Source organism: Egretta garzetta, unplaced genomic scaffold, assembly GCF_000687185.1.
Source record: "Egretta garzetta isolate BGI_Z169 unplaced genomic scaffold, ASM68718v1 scaffold775, whole genome shotgun sequence".
Taxonomy (NCBI): domain Eukaryota; kingdom Metazoa; phylum Chordata; class Aves; order Pelecaniformes; family Ardeidae; genus Egretta; species Egretta garzetta.
The window spans coordinates 142,323-156,997 of NW_009259754.1; the positions used below are offsets into that span (position 1 = coordinate 142,323).

General features: G+C 44.6%; 1 protein-coding gene across 1 annotated transcript in view; it reads right to left on the bottom strand.

The window, feature by feature from the left end:
• NGEF (neuronal guanine nucleotide exchange factor) overlaps positions 1–13,013 on the bottom strand; it is a 39,485-nt gene extending 26,472 nt beyond the window's left edge. Inside the window, exons 1-3 of the mRNA XM_009639493.2 lie at positions 12,746–13,013; positions 9,357–9,471; positions 8,633–8,652 (exon numbers count right to left, since the gene is read on the bottom strand). Coding sequence (XP_009637788.2) covers positions 8,633–8,652; positions 9,357–9,471; positions 12,746–13,013 — 403 coding nt within the window. The remainder of the gene's footprint in view (positions 1–8,632; positions 8,653–9,356; positions 9,472–12,745) is intronic.
• Between the last annotated feature and the right edge of the window lie 1,662 nt (positions 13,014–14,675).

Consider the following 14,675-nt stretch of genomic DNA (forward strand, 5'->3'; position numbering starts at 1 on the left):
TCTCTCGGAATCCTCGACCCCCTGCAGCCCTCTACCCCGTAGCCGGTACCCCCTGCCCGCAGAGACCTCCTCAGCCCCCCAGCTCCCCTCCAGCACTCCAGCACAGGTCCCTCCTCCACCGGGAGGCTGACTCTCTCCTCCCCAAGGGCCACCCCAAAAGGCAGCAATCCCTGCCCCAGGGGCCCTCCACCTTCACAGGCACCCCTACCTCCATCCCCCCTGCTCTCCTGCAGAGAGGCTCCTTCCTCAGATGCAAGGAAGCCCCTTCTCCGTCCCCTTCCTCCCTCTCCCCAGCAAGGCACCCTCCCCCAGCAAGCACCCACACACCTCATCCCACCCCATGCACCAGCCCGGGCCCCAGCCCCTCTCCTCCATGCACAGCCACCCCACAGCGGCAGGGGGTCCTGCCCTGGCACTGGCATCTCCTCCCTCAGACCCGGGGCATAGCGCTGCCCCCCATCCCCTGCACCTCTCTGCCTATGTGCAGCCGGCGCCGGCTTTGAGGGAGAAAAGGGTGTAGGAGAGGGGGCTCTCCTGAACTGCTTCCAGATCTGGTGCGTATGGTGCGTTTCTTCTCCAGGAATGAAACCCTGAGATGGAGGAATGTAACTGGGAAACTCAGCCTAATCCCTCCTGCTGGGAACTGCACCCCTGATTACCCCACAGGATTGACCGCTATCCTCCTCTCCTCCTCCGGCAGGGCTTTGCACCCGCTCGGTCATTTCCCCCGTCTCCCCTTCCTTAGCGTCGCTACTTCCATAAGGATATATTGTCTCGTTTAGGCAGTAAGTATTTCAGTACTCAATGATCTATATCTGTCTTCGTTCAGGTAATTGTTTTTCTGCCTCAGGGATAAATCCTCTTGAGCTCCAGAGTACGGTTATGCCCTCGGATCGGTTTGAGTGCTTGTGGACAGGTTGGGTGCAGCTCTTCCCTGCACGTTAGTAACCCCCAGCAAAAAAACGTCATCTGCACCACATTGCAATTGAGGAGTTAACAGTCAGAAAAAAGCTCAGCTATTCCTTGCATTTGATTTCTCCCTGTTGCATAAATAACTGTGGGGTTTTTTCCTGTGATAACTGTGTTTTTTACATGATAACATAATTTATGCAACAACATAAAATCCCTGTCTTGGTCTGTATGTGTAAACTGGTTTCCTTCTTATCGTTTTTATATTGTATTTGCTAAATGATACATCAGGATAGCTTCCAGTCAGCTCATGACTATACATTCGGAAAAACTCCCTCAGCTTATGTGAGCTAGATCTTGATCTGGCATGCTGGAAAGCTCGGTCCTTAAGTCATTGAGACGCAGAATGGGAGAGAAAAACAGGTGGACAGGTCGGTCGAGGGATCTGAGGACTCAGAGAAGACTGTCAGTCCAGTTCAGGTCCAGTCCCAGACTGGGAGGTGGGAAGGACCAGAGAGGAGGAGGAGGAGGACAGCCTGATAGCTAGGGCTGTAGAGGGGGAGGTTGTCATGGGGTAGATGGTCAGTATGGTATGAAAGTGGGTTATCAGCCATAAAACACCAGGACTGGGGGGTTTGGGGAGACAGGTGAGTGAGGGTGCTGCCAAAACCTTGTAGAAGGGATAAAGTGGCAGAGACTATCGGAAGCTTGGGCTAATGACTGACGTTTTGGTGGCTTGCTGCCAGGGTAAGAATACTGTCAAGGGTTTTAGAAAGTAGGTGGGATGCTAAAAAGCTGCTTAATTAGAAAAGGGGAGGGAGGATATTAACTGTACTGAGCCTCTTCATTATCTTGAGTTCTGGAAAAGCGGGGATGCTGTTTACTATTTTCTAACAGGAAGGACCAAGAACAGTGGGGAGTTCTCTCTAGTATGTAGAGGGGAGTCAGCGCATAAGCTCTTACTTGACAGCCCTAGAGTGAATATATCTAAATATAGCTTTTGGGAGTATCTACCAAAAGAAAAAATAATCTTTCAGAAATATGCATTAAGAGTTTAACAGATTCTAACCCCTCACATTGCTTCACTCCCAAGGGTTTAATCTGTTGCAAATTGAAATTTGTCTTTAGAAAAAGCGCCTGGGTCATGTTATGAAAAACATTTAAAAATAGAAAGCATCTTTTCAGGATCCCATAGCTGTCTGGTAATTTGATCCTGCCCATCTTCCTTTTTCCTTCAAATTTTCCAAAATAATTTCACTTTTGGTCTGAGATGAAAACCTGAAAAATGTCACTAAAAGTAATAATGGTAATAAAAAGGTTGGAAGCTATGAAGAGGTGAGAACACCAGCTGAGGGTGAAGTGCCCCCTGTGGCCATGGGAGGCCACAGCTTGTATTTTTCAGTCTCGGAGATCCGTTCCACTGTGTAGCAATGACTAATGGTCTACTTTTCCTTCCTTTAGAACTTTTAAAATTGTAATTTGGTCTTTCAAAACTCTTGCTCTTTCTTACTTTCCAAGCTTATTCCCATACTTCACATTGACATACAGAGAACGTTGGTAAACAGAACGAGTGCCTGAGAAATACTTTTTCTCCCAAATGAGGTGACAGAGTGTTCCCAGCACTCTGGGATTGCAGTAAAAAATGATATATGGCAAGAAGGGGATATTTTTGTCCTGCAAAAATTGTCGAGGTTTTCCAAAGCTTGCTTTTCTGTTTGGGGACAAAACAGAGAACTTTCCAAGGTTGTCATGAAAAATGAAGGCAGGCAAACAAGCCATCCTCTCACAGCGGTCTGGTGGCTGGGATGTTCATGCTGGGCGTGGGGGATCCAGGTTGGAGCCATGGCTATGTCATTCCCTCACATCCCACATGTTACTGCCTGTTCCAGGGTGGATCAGTCTCTCCTCCCAGAGCTGCTCTGCTTTCTCTGGTATCACCAGATACCGCTTTAGGTCAGTCAATATTGGAATATTTCTGTTAAGTAGAATAGCTCTGGTATAGCTGCCTCTTTCCTCCTCCCTTCTTCCAGAACTGTTAGGACTTTGTGTGCAGTTTAAGCTGACCTAGCTGCTCAATTCCACTTTTCATTTGACTCCCTGAGGCAGATTTCTACCTCCGCTTTTATGCCAGCACTCATGCTCACCTCATTCTTGGTGAGCGGGTTAGGGCAGCTAAACCAGTGGAAAATGATTCTTTTTTTCTTTTGTTGAAATAGCTTTGTATGTGTCTGGATTGTCTCACTACAGGGTGAGGTCAATGCGAGTGCCAGCACAGTGGAGGTGGCAGACATGCAGATGGATGGCAGGACCATGACAGTGCCACCTTGGATTATTTTACACTGCTGGGGAAGTGCAGGCTCAGGCAGAAGTTCCTGCTCCACCTAATCCTAACCATTCTGGTAGGAATTTGGAGGAGGTTTTCTTTTTTCTCTCACTGTATGAACAATGAATTTGATCTGGAGCCTAAAAAGATTTCCCCATATCATCAATATCAGTAAAATCTCATGACGACACATCATTTTTCTGACTAAAATCCCTGTGTTTCATCCTAAAATTCCATGTCTAGTTGTAGGGGGAAAAAAAGAATCTGACAATCAGGACAACATACATTAAAGCAACTAGTTAAAAATCCTACCCCAGCACCACACAAGTGGTGCTGCCATGCCCTCCGCTCCTGTTGGTGACAGCAATCATGCAACGCCCTGACAGACCAAAGCCCAATTTTGTCTCAGGAATTCTTAGGATCCCCAAGCACACAGGTGCTGGAAATGGTCCTCATGGCCGTCATTAGACAGCAACGCTCTGGTGACGTGGAGCATGACCATGGTTCAGCTCCCTGTGGGCAAAAGAGAGTGGGTTTGAGCTTGTGTACATTCTGCAAAAATGGGTCCACATGGTTAAAGACTGTTCCCAGCTTTACTGTACTGCTGTTGGAAAGGATTTTAAATGTTAGCTGACCTGGTCCATGGTTGCGTTTAAAATGTGGTAATTGGTGTGATTTTGTAATTAGTTTATTACAATTACCTCATTTAAGTTATGTCTGTGGGATGAATTTCCAATCTTGGCCTGTATTTTCAGGCACTAGTAATTTTTAAAAATGATTAATCATTTGAATTAAGATTTCTTACATGCATCTAAACTCAAAAGCAATCCTTAGAATAAAGCTGTGCAAAGAGCTTGTTTTCAAGTGATGCTGAAATGCATTTTTTTAATGTTCTTAGAATGTTTTTAGAAATTAGACCTCCTCTTCCAGAAACTTAAAAGAGAAGAGGCAGGCCAGCAGATCTTATTAATGAAAAATTCCCCAAACCCTTCTAGTCAGTGGGAGTTTCACACCAAGAAAGGCCACAAGATGAGGTAAGAAGCACTGTTTTAATCTGAGCTAACCAAATTTGTGGAGAAGTGTGAAGTTAGTAATAGATTTGAATAATGTTATACCTAGTCAAGGATATTTTCATACTTCAGGTTCATTCAGGTTCTCTCTGTTCATGTGTGGTTTTTAGCAGTGTTTTTGACAATGGGTGCGTCTGTGCAATTTTTATTCCTGGTTTTTGACTTTTTAGTGGGAGATAAGTGGAACTCCTCATCCCTAATATTTTTAGATCCTAAAGGCCAAAAGCACATCTGTTCTCCTGAATGTCCTTACGTTTTCATCAAAATGCCTTAATTATACCTGTTGGGACTGGCAGCCTTACCAATAACTAAAAATGTTCAGAACTTCCTATTATAAGATCCTTACCTTTAAGTGCTTCTAACCTTTTGATGCTCATAATCATCAGGGTTACATTTTTACTTACTGACCATCTGCTATAGACAGGTTATTTTTTATATATTAAAATCAATTAACAATTTCTTAGGCTTATTATTGGATCTCTATTAAAGTAAAACAGAAAACCTGTTGTTCTATCCCTTGAGAAGCTTTCATTTCTGTTGAAATATGAGTTGAAATTTGGGGGTTGCCAGAGTTTTATCTTTGCCACGCTTAGGAAAATCCAGAGAAATTATAGGCCCTTTTCCACTCTCTGCAGTACACACAAACTTTAGACTTAGATTTGAGCATCTAAAATCCCTGAGCTGCTGCCCATGGAGAGAATGCATGCCCTGCTCAGGGCTGAGAGAAACATTTCTGATATTGCAGCTGTAAAAACACTTTGGTCCGGTTCTAGGCACTGTGAATAAAAGCCATTTCTGCTGTATCCTCAGTGATCCTTGTGCTGGGTCTGGGCAGCACAATGAGAAAACTACTTGACTGAAAAACAGAGGGAGCAAGACAAGTGTGGAGAGGGAGGGGTCATCTCCTGGAGGGAAGGGTCATCTCCTGGACCAGGAGACTGCTATGAAGAGAGGAACGTGCCCACAGCTGAGTGCTTCAGGAAACAGTGAGTTGGAAAAGGCTGCAAAATGTAGCACTGGAGCTAGGGGAAAGTGTGGGACACTAATATTGTATGAAGAGCCAAGGGGTGAAGAGCCTGGGGAACAGCAGGACACTGAGATGTGAGCTGCAGGAGGGAAGAGATAGGAATAATGTGTCTGGGAAACAGTAAGCTGAGGAAATTGTGTGGGGAGTTAAAAGTTGAAGCTGATAGAAAAGGAGTGAAACAAAGAGATTGGTTGAGGACCTGAAGGTCAGGGTATGTCCAGATGAAGCAGATCAGGTTGGGAGAGCTCGAGGGCAAAGCCTAGACCTTGCCAGGTAATGAAACCATGACTGGGCTGAAAAAACGACAAGCAGTGACTCGGTGGAATGGGTGGGTGGACTGGGATTGGGATCCCCATTGGCTGCATGCTGGAAGGATACTTAATTAGAATTGTGTATGTTATTCCTTACCATTCAGTATGATCCTGTGAAATATGAGATTTTGACAGTAATAACATTGTAATACCTACAGTGGCTATTTTTACTGAAAAATTATTAGTTTATTTAATTCTTCTCCCTGAAAATACTGTCACTCTTAGGCTTTTTAAGATTCGGATTGTATAGAAAGAGCGATGGGAAAAAATATCTATCTATCTATCTACCTATTTATGTCTGAAAGAGCAAAAATGTTGCAGTGTGACAAAATACAAGTGTTTGCACCAACTATTCCTGATTTCACCACTTGCAAACTTACATAAGTAGAAAGAAAATGCTTGAGTATGGTATAGGACCTTTTGCAATACAGGTCCCAGTCTCTCTAGAAGCTTTCCCTGCTTTTCTGGTTAAACCAGGCCATAAAGGCAGTGCCCTCTGCTGCCCAGGACAAATAGTGCTGTGCTACCAGATGCTAACCCAAATTCACACAAGCATCCTTCAGAGTGCTACGCTATTTTACATGCGTAGTGTTTCTTTCCAATACACATTTTTGCATGAATTCAAACAAGGCAGATTCCCTCTCACTGCTGAAGTTGACTATTTGTACTCACTGTTGTGGTACTTCTATTCTTTGAGCTTAGATCAAATGTAATCAAATGACTTTTAGATGATCATCATTTCCCTGAATTGAAGGCTTCATAACCAGCCTAAAGAAATAGTTTGCTCTGCACTGGCAGAGCAATGACCTTGCAGTCAGCTTTGCAACATGAAATTTCCCACTGAGTTTCTCTTCCACTCATATCTAGTGGCCCATAATAAAGACATATCATTTTTTGCAATCTGACTCAGTGGGAAATGGTAGGTAAATAATACAGTCATGCTGCTAAAACATCTGTATTGTAATAGAAATGAAGTCAACATCCTATTAGCTGGCAATATAGGGTAGACACTGATTAGTGAATCTCCTTTTTAGGGTTTGAAATGACTAATTTGCTGGTCCCTGTGGAAGCTGCTTTCAGCTGAGGCTGGCAGTTGTGGATGGACACCCTGGGTGGATATTTTTCTGTGATGGCTTTCTGTAATCTCAGTCTGCACAACCGCTGCTGCTCTGAAGCTGGGAGTACTGATCACAGTGGGAAAGAGCAGCTTTTGTTGAGTTCGGTTCCTTCCAGGTCTTTGGCTCTGCTTACTCTGAAAAACAGAAGTTGCGCTAGAAGCTCAGCACTGAAATGTTCAGGGCAAGTCAGCTGAGTTGTCGGGAAGAAGCCTGTCCTGCGAGAGGTTTGGATCTTTGCACAATGTGGAAGACTGGGAGGGAGCCATGTGATCTTATGGAGAAGTCTAGAGTGCTTTGGGGGAGCCTGGGATTGTATAGGAGAAAGGTCATGGGAAAAAATAGTTTCAGAATGGTTACGCATAAAAATCTTCTTGAAGGAGTATCTTATGGAAGGCATATGGCAGATTTTGGAACACCAGCAATAATGTTTGAGGTCATCTTGGTTTCAGACATCAATGTTCTGAGATCAATGAACTACTCTACTATTCTCAGAGCTTTGAGTGACACAGAGATTCAAGTCACTGGTAGGTTTGCAGGAACCTGTGGTGATTTTTCTTAATTGGAGTGTTAAAGAATATATTGCACCTGAGTACAATTCAGATAATTATTCCTTTTCCTGAGCCATTTATTACGTTCCCCAGTTGTGTTTATGTCTTGTCCTAAATTATGTAGCATGGCTGCATGTGAAGTGACTTGCTGTGAAGAATATGTTTGTGTCAGACCTGCTGGTTCTTCATGCAAGGAGAAGGGATTGTGCCTGTCCAGCCCTAGCATTTATATAGCTGCTGCTGAATGTGAAGAGGTGCAGTGCTGATGGCCCACCTGCCCTCAGGACTGTGGGGAGTCACTCCTGAGAACCCACTGGACCTTCCCAGTGCTGGTCAGAGGTGTCTATACTGTCCTTTCTGCAGAACTGCTAGCTTCTGCCTTCAAAAGAACTCTTAGCTGACAGGTACCAGGTTTGTTCTTTTGGGGAGAGACTAAATGCATTTCTTGTGACCAGTGATAATATTTTAGATGCCTTATCTACACAATGGCCTCTTTTCCCCATAGAAGGGGGAGAATAGTGAATATTGCAAGTAATGGCAATATCCTTAGGCTCCTGCAGGCTTTTCACAATGCAGATTTCTAGCAGTTCTCTTATAAATTACAGCTGATGTTTTGGAGAAGGGAAGAAGGGTACATGGGCTCGGTTTGAGCTGGAACTCTGGCCTCATTCTCTGCCAAATTTCTCTGCTCCATTGCCAGAGACCATGCCACTCAGCAGCATTGCCTGCTTTTTGCAGACACATGACTTAGAACCTGTACTGACCTGTCAAGCCCTGTGCACAGCAGCTTCGTTGATAAAACTGACTCCCAGCACAGGCTCATTGTTTCCAGCTCCAGGGAGAATCAGAATTTGCACCTTTCAGAGCTGCCTAAGTGGTGGTGTCAGGATGTCAGAGACTGACAGTGATGATTATGCCGTGAGGAGAGGAAGACAGATGGGTTTGACATCGCAGCAGACTCTAACTGTCTAGTTTCATATGCTCAATTTAATGCCAAAGAGCAATCAATTTTAGCCAGGGCAATTAATTTATTTAAATCCGTCTTGACAGTTTGGCTAAATTTTTTCTATTGGAGTCCTCTCCATAAGGAAAGGTGCCTGGAAAGGTACTATGCATTACACTAACACCGCTGGGGTCGGTAATTAGGACCACACAGTGCAGTGTAATGCATGCAAGTTCAGAGGGCAAGTATTTAGCAATTTCAGCGTGGTCTTCTACAGTGCAAGTAGGGACGATCTCTTAGTTATACACACAAGAGATGAAGAGCTGGAGAGGGAGTTTAGAAGAATACTTCCCTCACATATCAGAAAATGTAAGGCTAGGTACCTGCTCTTCTCTCTGCCTGGCTGCAGTGGCAAGAGGGCAAGGGTGAGGGTAAATTTATGGGATGTATGTAAATTTATGGGTTGTGGGATCAGGGCCTTTTGCTGGACCTAGGTCGTTGAGGGATTTAAGCCAAAAGGGGCTACCTCACTGAAAGCCTCTGTTGCTTATTGGTTCTTCAAAGTAAAAGCAAACGGAAAGAATACTTTAGAAAACATCTTTGTAGCTACTTCCTCAGCTATAAAATCCTGTTTTCCATGTGGGGTTATGTAACATGTTTCAGGAGTGCCCTCTGGGGGGGCTGAGAATGAGATCACACTTAGTTGGGATGTTCCATAAGTAAATGCCCGCAGGCTCTCCTTATTCTCTCAACAAGCTGCTTAAGGCAGTCTGCCCGCTTTGCTTATGCCACTGGGTATCCTACATCACATTCCTCTTTTTTGAGTCTTCCCCACTATCTTCTTGTTCCCCCCCCCCCCCCCCCTTCTCCTTCACTATCTTCTTCAAACTCATACTGATAAGACCCTTTATACCATGATGCTAGTATTATATGATATATATCATTAAGACTGAAAATAGCACTACAAGTCAGGGGGAGAAGGCATGGATCAGTAGCTATAGGTTAGTCTAGCTGTCCTCCCCAAAACAAGCATTCTTGCTCTGACACCACTCTGCCTATATTCTTCAGTGGAGGCATGGTGAATATCCTGCTTGTGCGTTTCCTTACCTTTGGATCCATAGTTCATCTAATGCGGTCTTATCAGAGTTTACTGGAGATGGTGATCCTTTATGAGATAAAACGTTCAGAGGCTCTTTGACCGGCTCATTGCTTTTGAGTGAACCTGTGACACAACAGAAAGCCAGGAGGATGTTAAAACCAGTAGTTTTCTTAAGGGTCATCTTTACTTTTACTGTAGGTAGTACTTTGCTTACACCAAGGGCAAGAAGACCACAGGCACAAAGGTGGCTGTATTTTAGCTTGGGGTTTCAAAGAAAATTGAAGTGCTATCAGCTTGCATAGTGCATAGTGCAAGATTGTACAGCCTTTGTCACAGCTGCAAATGCACTTGAGAAAAGGCAAAGGTAGGTATACGATATCAGTCCTTATGTATGTGAATAGCACTCTCACCGCTGAAAACATTAGTGATTTTCAATGCAATTCTTTAAGCAGAAAAGGTTTTGCTGTGTGTGCCTGTGCATGCATTCAGTTTCGCAAGTCAGGGCTTCATTACTGCTCTGCTTTCAGGCACACAGTAGATGTTCAGTTTACTGAATAAATCAAGGCTAGATTTGGGTGAGCCTTGCTCTTAATTGCTTCTCAAGTTTCCCTCAGATGAAACTCGTCTCCTTTCACGAGGAGCCAAAGTCCTATTAAGTCCATGGCTTACTACTGCAATACTTGGCAGGAGAGGATGCATCTCCCTTTTCAAAGGAAACCTCCTGTTGTCTGAGGCCTGTTGATAAATGGCCTTGTTTATTATTAGAAATATTTTGGTCTAAGTCATAAATCTGTTTGCTTTTCCAACTGGTCACAGCAAAGGCAGGTCAATGCTCTGACTGAAACTGGTTTCTGATGCACCCTTTTAATCAATGCTACAGATTGTCAGAGGGAAAGGGTGAAATCCAGACTTTTAAAACTCCCTAAAACAGTGCCAAGGGCTTAAGAAATGCTAGTTTGAGTTATCGTCCTTGCCTTTTCAATAGTTTAAACATTTTATCCTTCTGTCAGAAGAGATTGCTTAAAAAAACAAACTCTTTTTTCCAATTAAAGGAAAGCATCTATTATGTTTTACAGCTTCTAGGCTATAAGCCAAAGCTTGGCTGGTCCAAAGGGTGCCTATATAAAAGCCTTTCTCTCTGCTGGATTTACATTCTTTTACATTATTTTTCTTGTTCTCATTTCTTGAGTCTCTATTTTTCCCGTTTTGTATCCTACTCTGTATTTTTCCCTGTACCTTTTCCTCTCTTCCTTTCCTCTTTCCTCCTCCTCCCCCCCCGCCCCCCACTTCCCCCTCCCCAGTCATTCCCTAAGCAAAATGAGAACAGGTTAACATCTGAGCTTGAGTCAGACTCTTGGATAGCTGCTGTTCAAATGGGTTTGAAGTCAAGATAAAAGAGCTCACCCATCCCTTGCTTCCATGCACGTCAGCAAATGCTGTCAGAAGTTCCTGCTACAAATGAGGCTGGTGTAGAAGCACCCGCTGTCCAGTTTCAGGGAGAGGGGATGGAATCAGTGGAGTAGAGGGAGAGGGTGGAAGAGCTGCTTACACAATCCTAGCTGAATTTAGAAGCTGTATCTCTGAGCTGGACTTGCTACAGTCATACTGGAGAAAGAGCTACTGCTCCTAGCTCAGGTCCTGCTGTATGGACTGGATGGAACAGATCCTGTTTCAGCAGTAACACAGAGAGGGGGGTGTGGGAGGGAAGCGCAGGTCAGCTTCTGTGGATGCTGTAATGAGCTGCTAAGAGAGGAGCCCTTCTTTTAGCTTGTCCTTCCTCAATGACACTGGCTAGACAGGAGGGATGCCCTCCTGTGCTGTTGTCCTGATGCTGTGATGCTGCAGATGTATGAAGAAGGTGCGTCCTTCCGTGCTGGTCCTGCTGCAGTGGCAGGAGCAGGTAACCCCTGGTCTGGACGCTGTGACGCTTGGGGAGCGGGAGAGAGGGTGAGTCTTCTGTGCTTGCTCTGCAGCAGCGCTCTGGGAAGGCAGTGAGAGGATGGCTCTGCTCCGGTCCTACTGCTGCGCTGGCAGGGTGGAGAGCAGCTCTGCTCTGGCATAGGCGACGCTCAGTTTATCCACAAACCTCATTGACAACAGTAGCAGAATATTAAACAGGAGCTTTTTGCTCAGCTGCTGTCTGCTTGGAAACTTGGAGAAGGGAGGGAACTTTCCTTCTGTCCATGCCATAGGGTTGAATGGGCCTTTATGCTGCCGAAATAGCATGTCTCCCTTGGTGAGGCAGGCAGCAGACACCTATTTTCCTGGGGACATTTCCCAGACCTCTTTTATATTGGGGTGGAGGATGTCTGTTCTTTTTTTTCTTGTAGAACTTGGTCTGCTTTCAGGGGCTGAAACGGTGTGCTTTACTCCTGCAGAACAGAGCAATAGCTTTCAGTGTCTTGCATGGTACTCAAACATCAGGAGTAGTGTTGTATTATTTTGACTCGTGCAGCTAGCCAAAGTTCAGAGTCCAGCGCATTGTTTCTGTTAGATTATAATCTGAAGATAGGATAGGTATCTTCACTGCAATTCCTTTTATTTACGAGGAGTTATAAAATTTAATTTCTCTGGACACCAGGGAGATGAAGCAAAGGGCATCTTCTGTGTTCTGTGTGTTGCAATAGCTGCTTTCCTGGCTCTCTCTTCAGCTTTTCATCTTTCTCTCTTGATTCTTTCACAGGCAGCTGCTCAGACAAGGTGCCAGCTCAGTGAAAGCCTGGCCTTGCAGTCATGCTCTGTACTGTTCATACTCCGAGAAACCCAACTTGTTCCATTTCTATTCAGCCATGGCTGATTGCATGTGTGTTCCTGTTGCTTCAGCCTCCTAGTTCAAAAGGAGCTTAGGTGCTTCTTACAGCTGTATTCAATGCAAGGTGGCAGCAACTGCATTTGCAGAGAAGTCTCCTCACCTCTCATAATGGTCCACTGCAACTTCCGCAGGCTCGGTCCCTAAATGGACTGCTCTGTTTTTGCTGACTGTTTCCTCTATACGCTTGCTCAGCTTGCCATACAGTTACTTGTATAGATCTTAATACTTTCGAATATGTCCTTTCTGTATGCTAAAGAAGTTCCTACTTTGTTGACAGCTTTATGCCTTTCCCTGTTTAAATTATTTCTTTCTTAGAGAGCAGAGGGGTGGCAGACCAAAGACCCACATTTGTTTAGATTCTCTGCCATGAAGTATGTTTAAACATCCAACCATTTTGCATTTCCAGGCTGAGCAAAGAAGGATGGCACCTCTCTGCCAGCTGTGCCGTAGGGCTGGGGTGTTCTGTAATGTGCTGACTGCTGAGCCACTTTCTACCTTCCCTGTCCCTTTTCTAATCTCATCGACTGCTATAGTTCCTAATCTCACTGGAAAAGGAAGCATAATGCTGTTTGGGCCAGTACTCACCTGTAGCACGCCCCATGTGCATTGCCTCTCTGGAAGTCTTTCTTTTCTCTCTGCTCGGCAGCCTCATGGACCGGTAGTACCTGGAATTTCTTTGAATGGCAATGTAATGTGTGTGTGCATCCCTCTCGTGGGCCACCAGGTTTGCACCTTCTGATTCTTCCTCACCTTCAGAGACTGAACCTGACTCTCTCAGTACCTGCTGAGAAAGGCCCTGCCAGAGTCCACCAGCACGGAGCCTGTGCGCGGCTTCTCTCCCGTGCCCATCCATGGCTTCTAGATGTTGTCTCTATGGCAACTGAGACGATGGATCAGCAGCAGAGCAGCAGAAGACAGGTAGCCTCCACAACTCCATCAGCTTTATCTGAATTAGAGCTGGAGATGGGCAAACAAAACACAAAGGAATAGGTAAAGAGAGGACAAAATTCTGGTTAGTTCAGAGGCTACACTACAGTTCAGAGGCTGTAGTGTATCTCTTTAGCAGAATGGGGACTTTCCAGGATGTTTTGTCTGAGATTGTTCTGAGATGATCACCTTACAAGCCTTATTCTAACATCCTGAACGTTGCTTTGACGTGCTCATGGTTTTCCTGCCATGACACATTGTAGTGCTACAGATGGTACTGGAAAAATCTTGTTTTTGCTCAGTTGATGACCACTCCCTTTTGTCACTTTTAAGCAGTAGATTGCTAGCTGATTTAGAGTGGATACTGGTAATGGCCATATCCTTGTTTTTGAGGGTGAAAATGTTATGGAATAGAAAGTAAAATCTGAAGAGAAAGCTCTGTTAAATCTATTATCTGTGTACTTCTCCCTGTAATAGAAGAATTAATGCCTTTTACTGGGCTGGGTGCCTTCTAACACTTATTAATAACGCTCACTCCTGTGGTGCAGATAAGTGAAGAAAAATCTATAACTGTCGAGAAGTGAAGGTAGAAGAGACAAGATTATGTAGCAATGGAGAGCGCAGAGAGTTGATTTTGTTTCCCAGCATTGCCCTCAAGTGCCAGTATACCCCCTCAGTGACACGGGATCCCGCTGCTCTGTGTGTTGGTACGTGGACTATTCCAGTACTCCCAAGCATTTTTAGGAGGCAAATCACTGCAACAGCAAAACAGCAGTTGATCCTTCAGCCTTTGCAAGATTGGGTAAAAAGTAAAGTGATCACTTAAGCATTCGCTGCTGGCATTGTCTTGTTGAATTCTTACAGCTGTCAAAGCCTTTCTAAGTACATAATATGATTTTGTGACTGATGGGGCTATCATGAATAGTAGAAAGAGAGGCTGCATAGGAAATGTGAATATAAAATTGACAGTTCGCTGAGAGAAGGGCATAAAATAGTGCTATGGATTAGTCATTAGATGCTGCTTTGAGGAGTTACACATATCACTGGTTTGTTACGTTATAGTATATGCAATATACAAGATCCTCTAGAAGGTGAGTCTCAGTTTTTGTTCTGGGTCTTTGCAATCTCTGTGAACCCATGTATGCCACAAAACTTTTTCTTTCTTGCCCCCAGGGTCACTCCAGCTGACCCTGGGACATCAGGGACAGTTGGGACATCATCTGTGAATCCTCTGCTTTCCAAAATTTTTGAGGGCCCTATGTTTTATCCTTATAAAGGGAGGGTCACTACCTGAAATCATGCACTGGGCCTGAGTCATTCTGCTTCCTGGGTCTACAGATGAGAAAGTCTGCTTTCTCCTTTCATAACCTGAACCACAGCATGCAGCTCATAACTGCTAAATTTGGATCCTGACTTCAATTCTGCCAAGACCTTTGGACTGTTTGGAACTGGTGGTTGCTGTGGGACTGTTTCCAGTGTTACTGGAAGCATATGAAGGACCCATTTGTTGGTGGTGGTGTTAAGTTTGGTTTGTAAATTACTCTGAGGTATAGAGATTCACTAAGCCTGTTTCTGTTTCTGTGGCTCA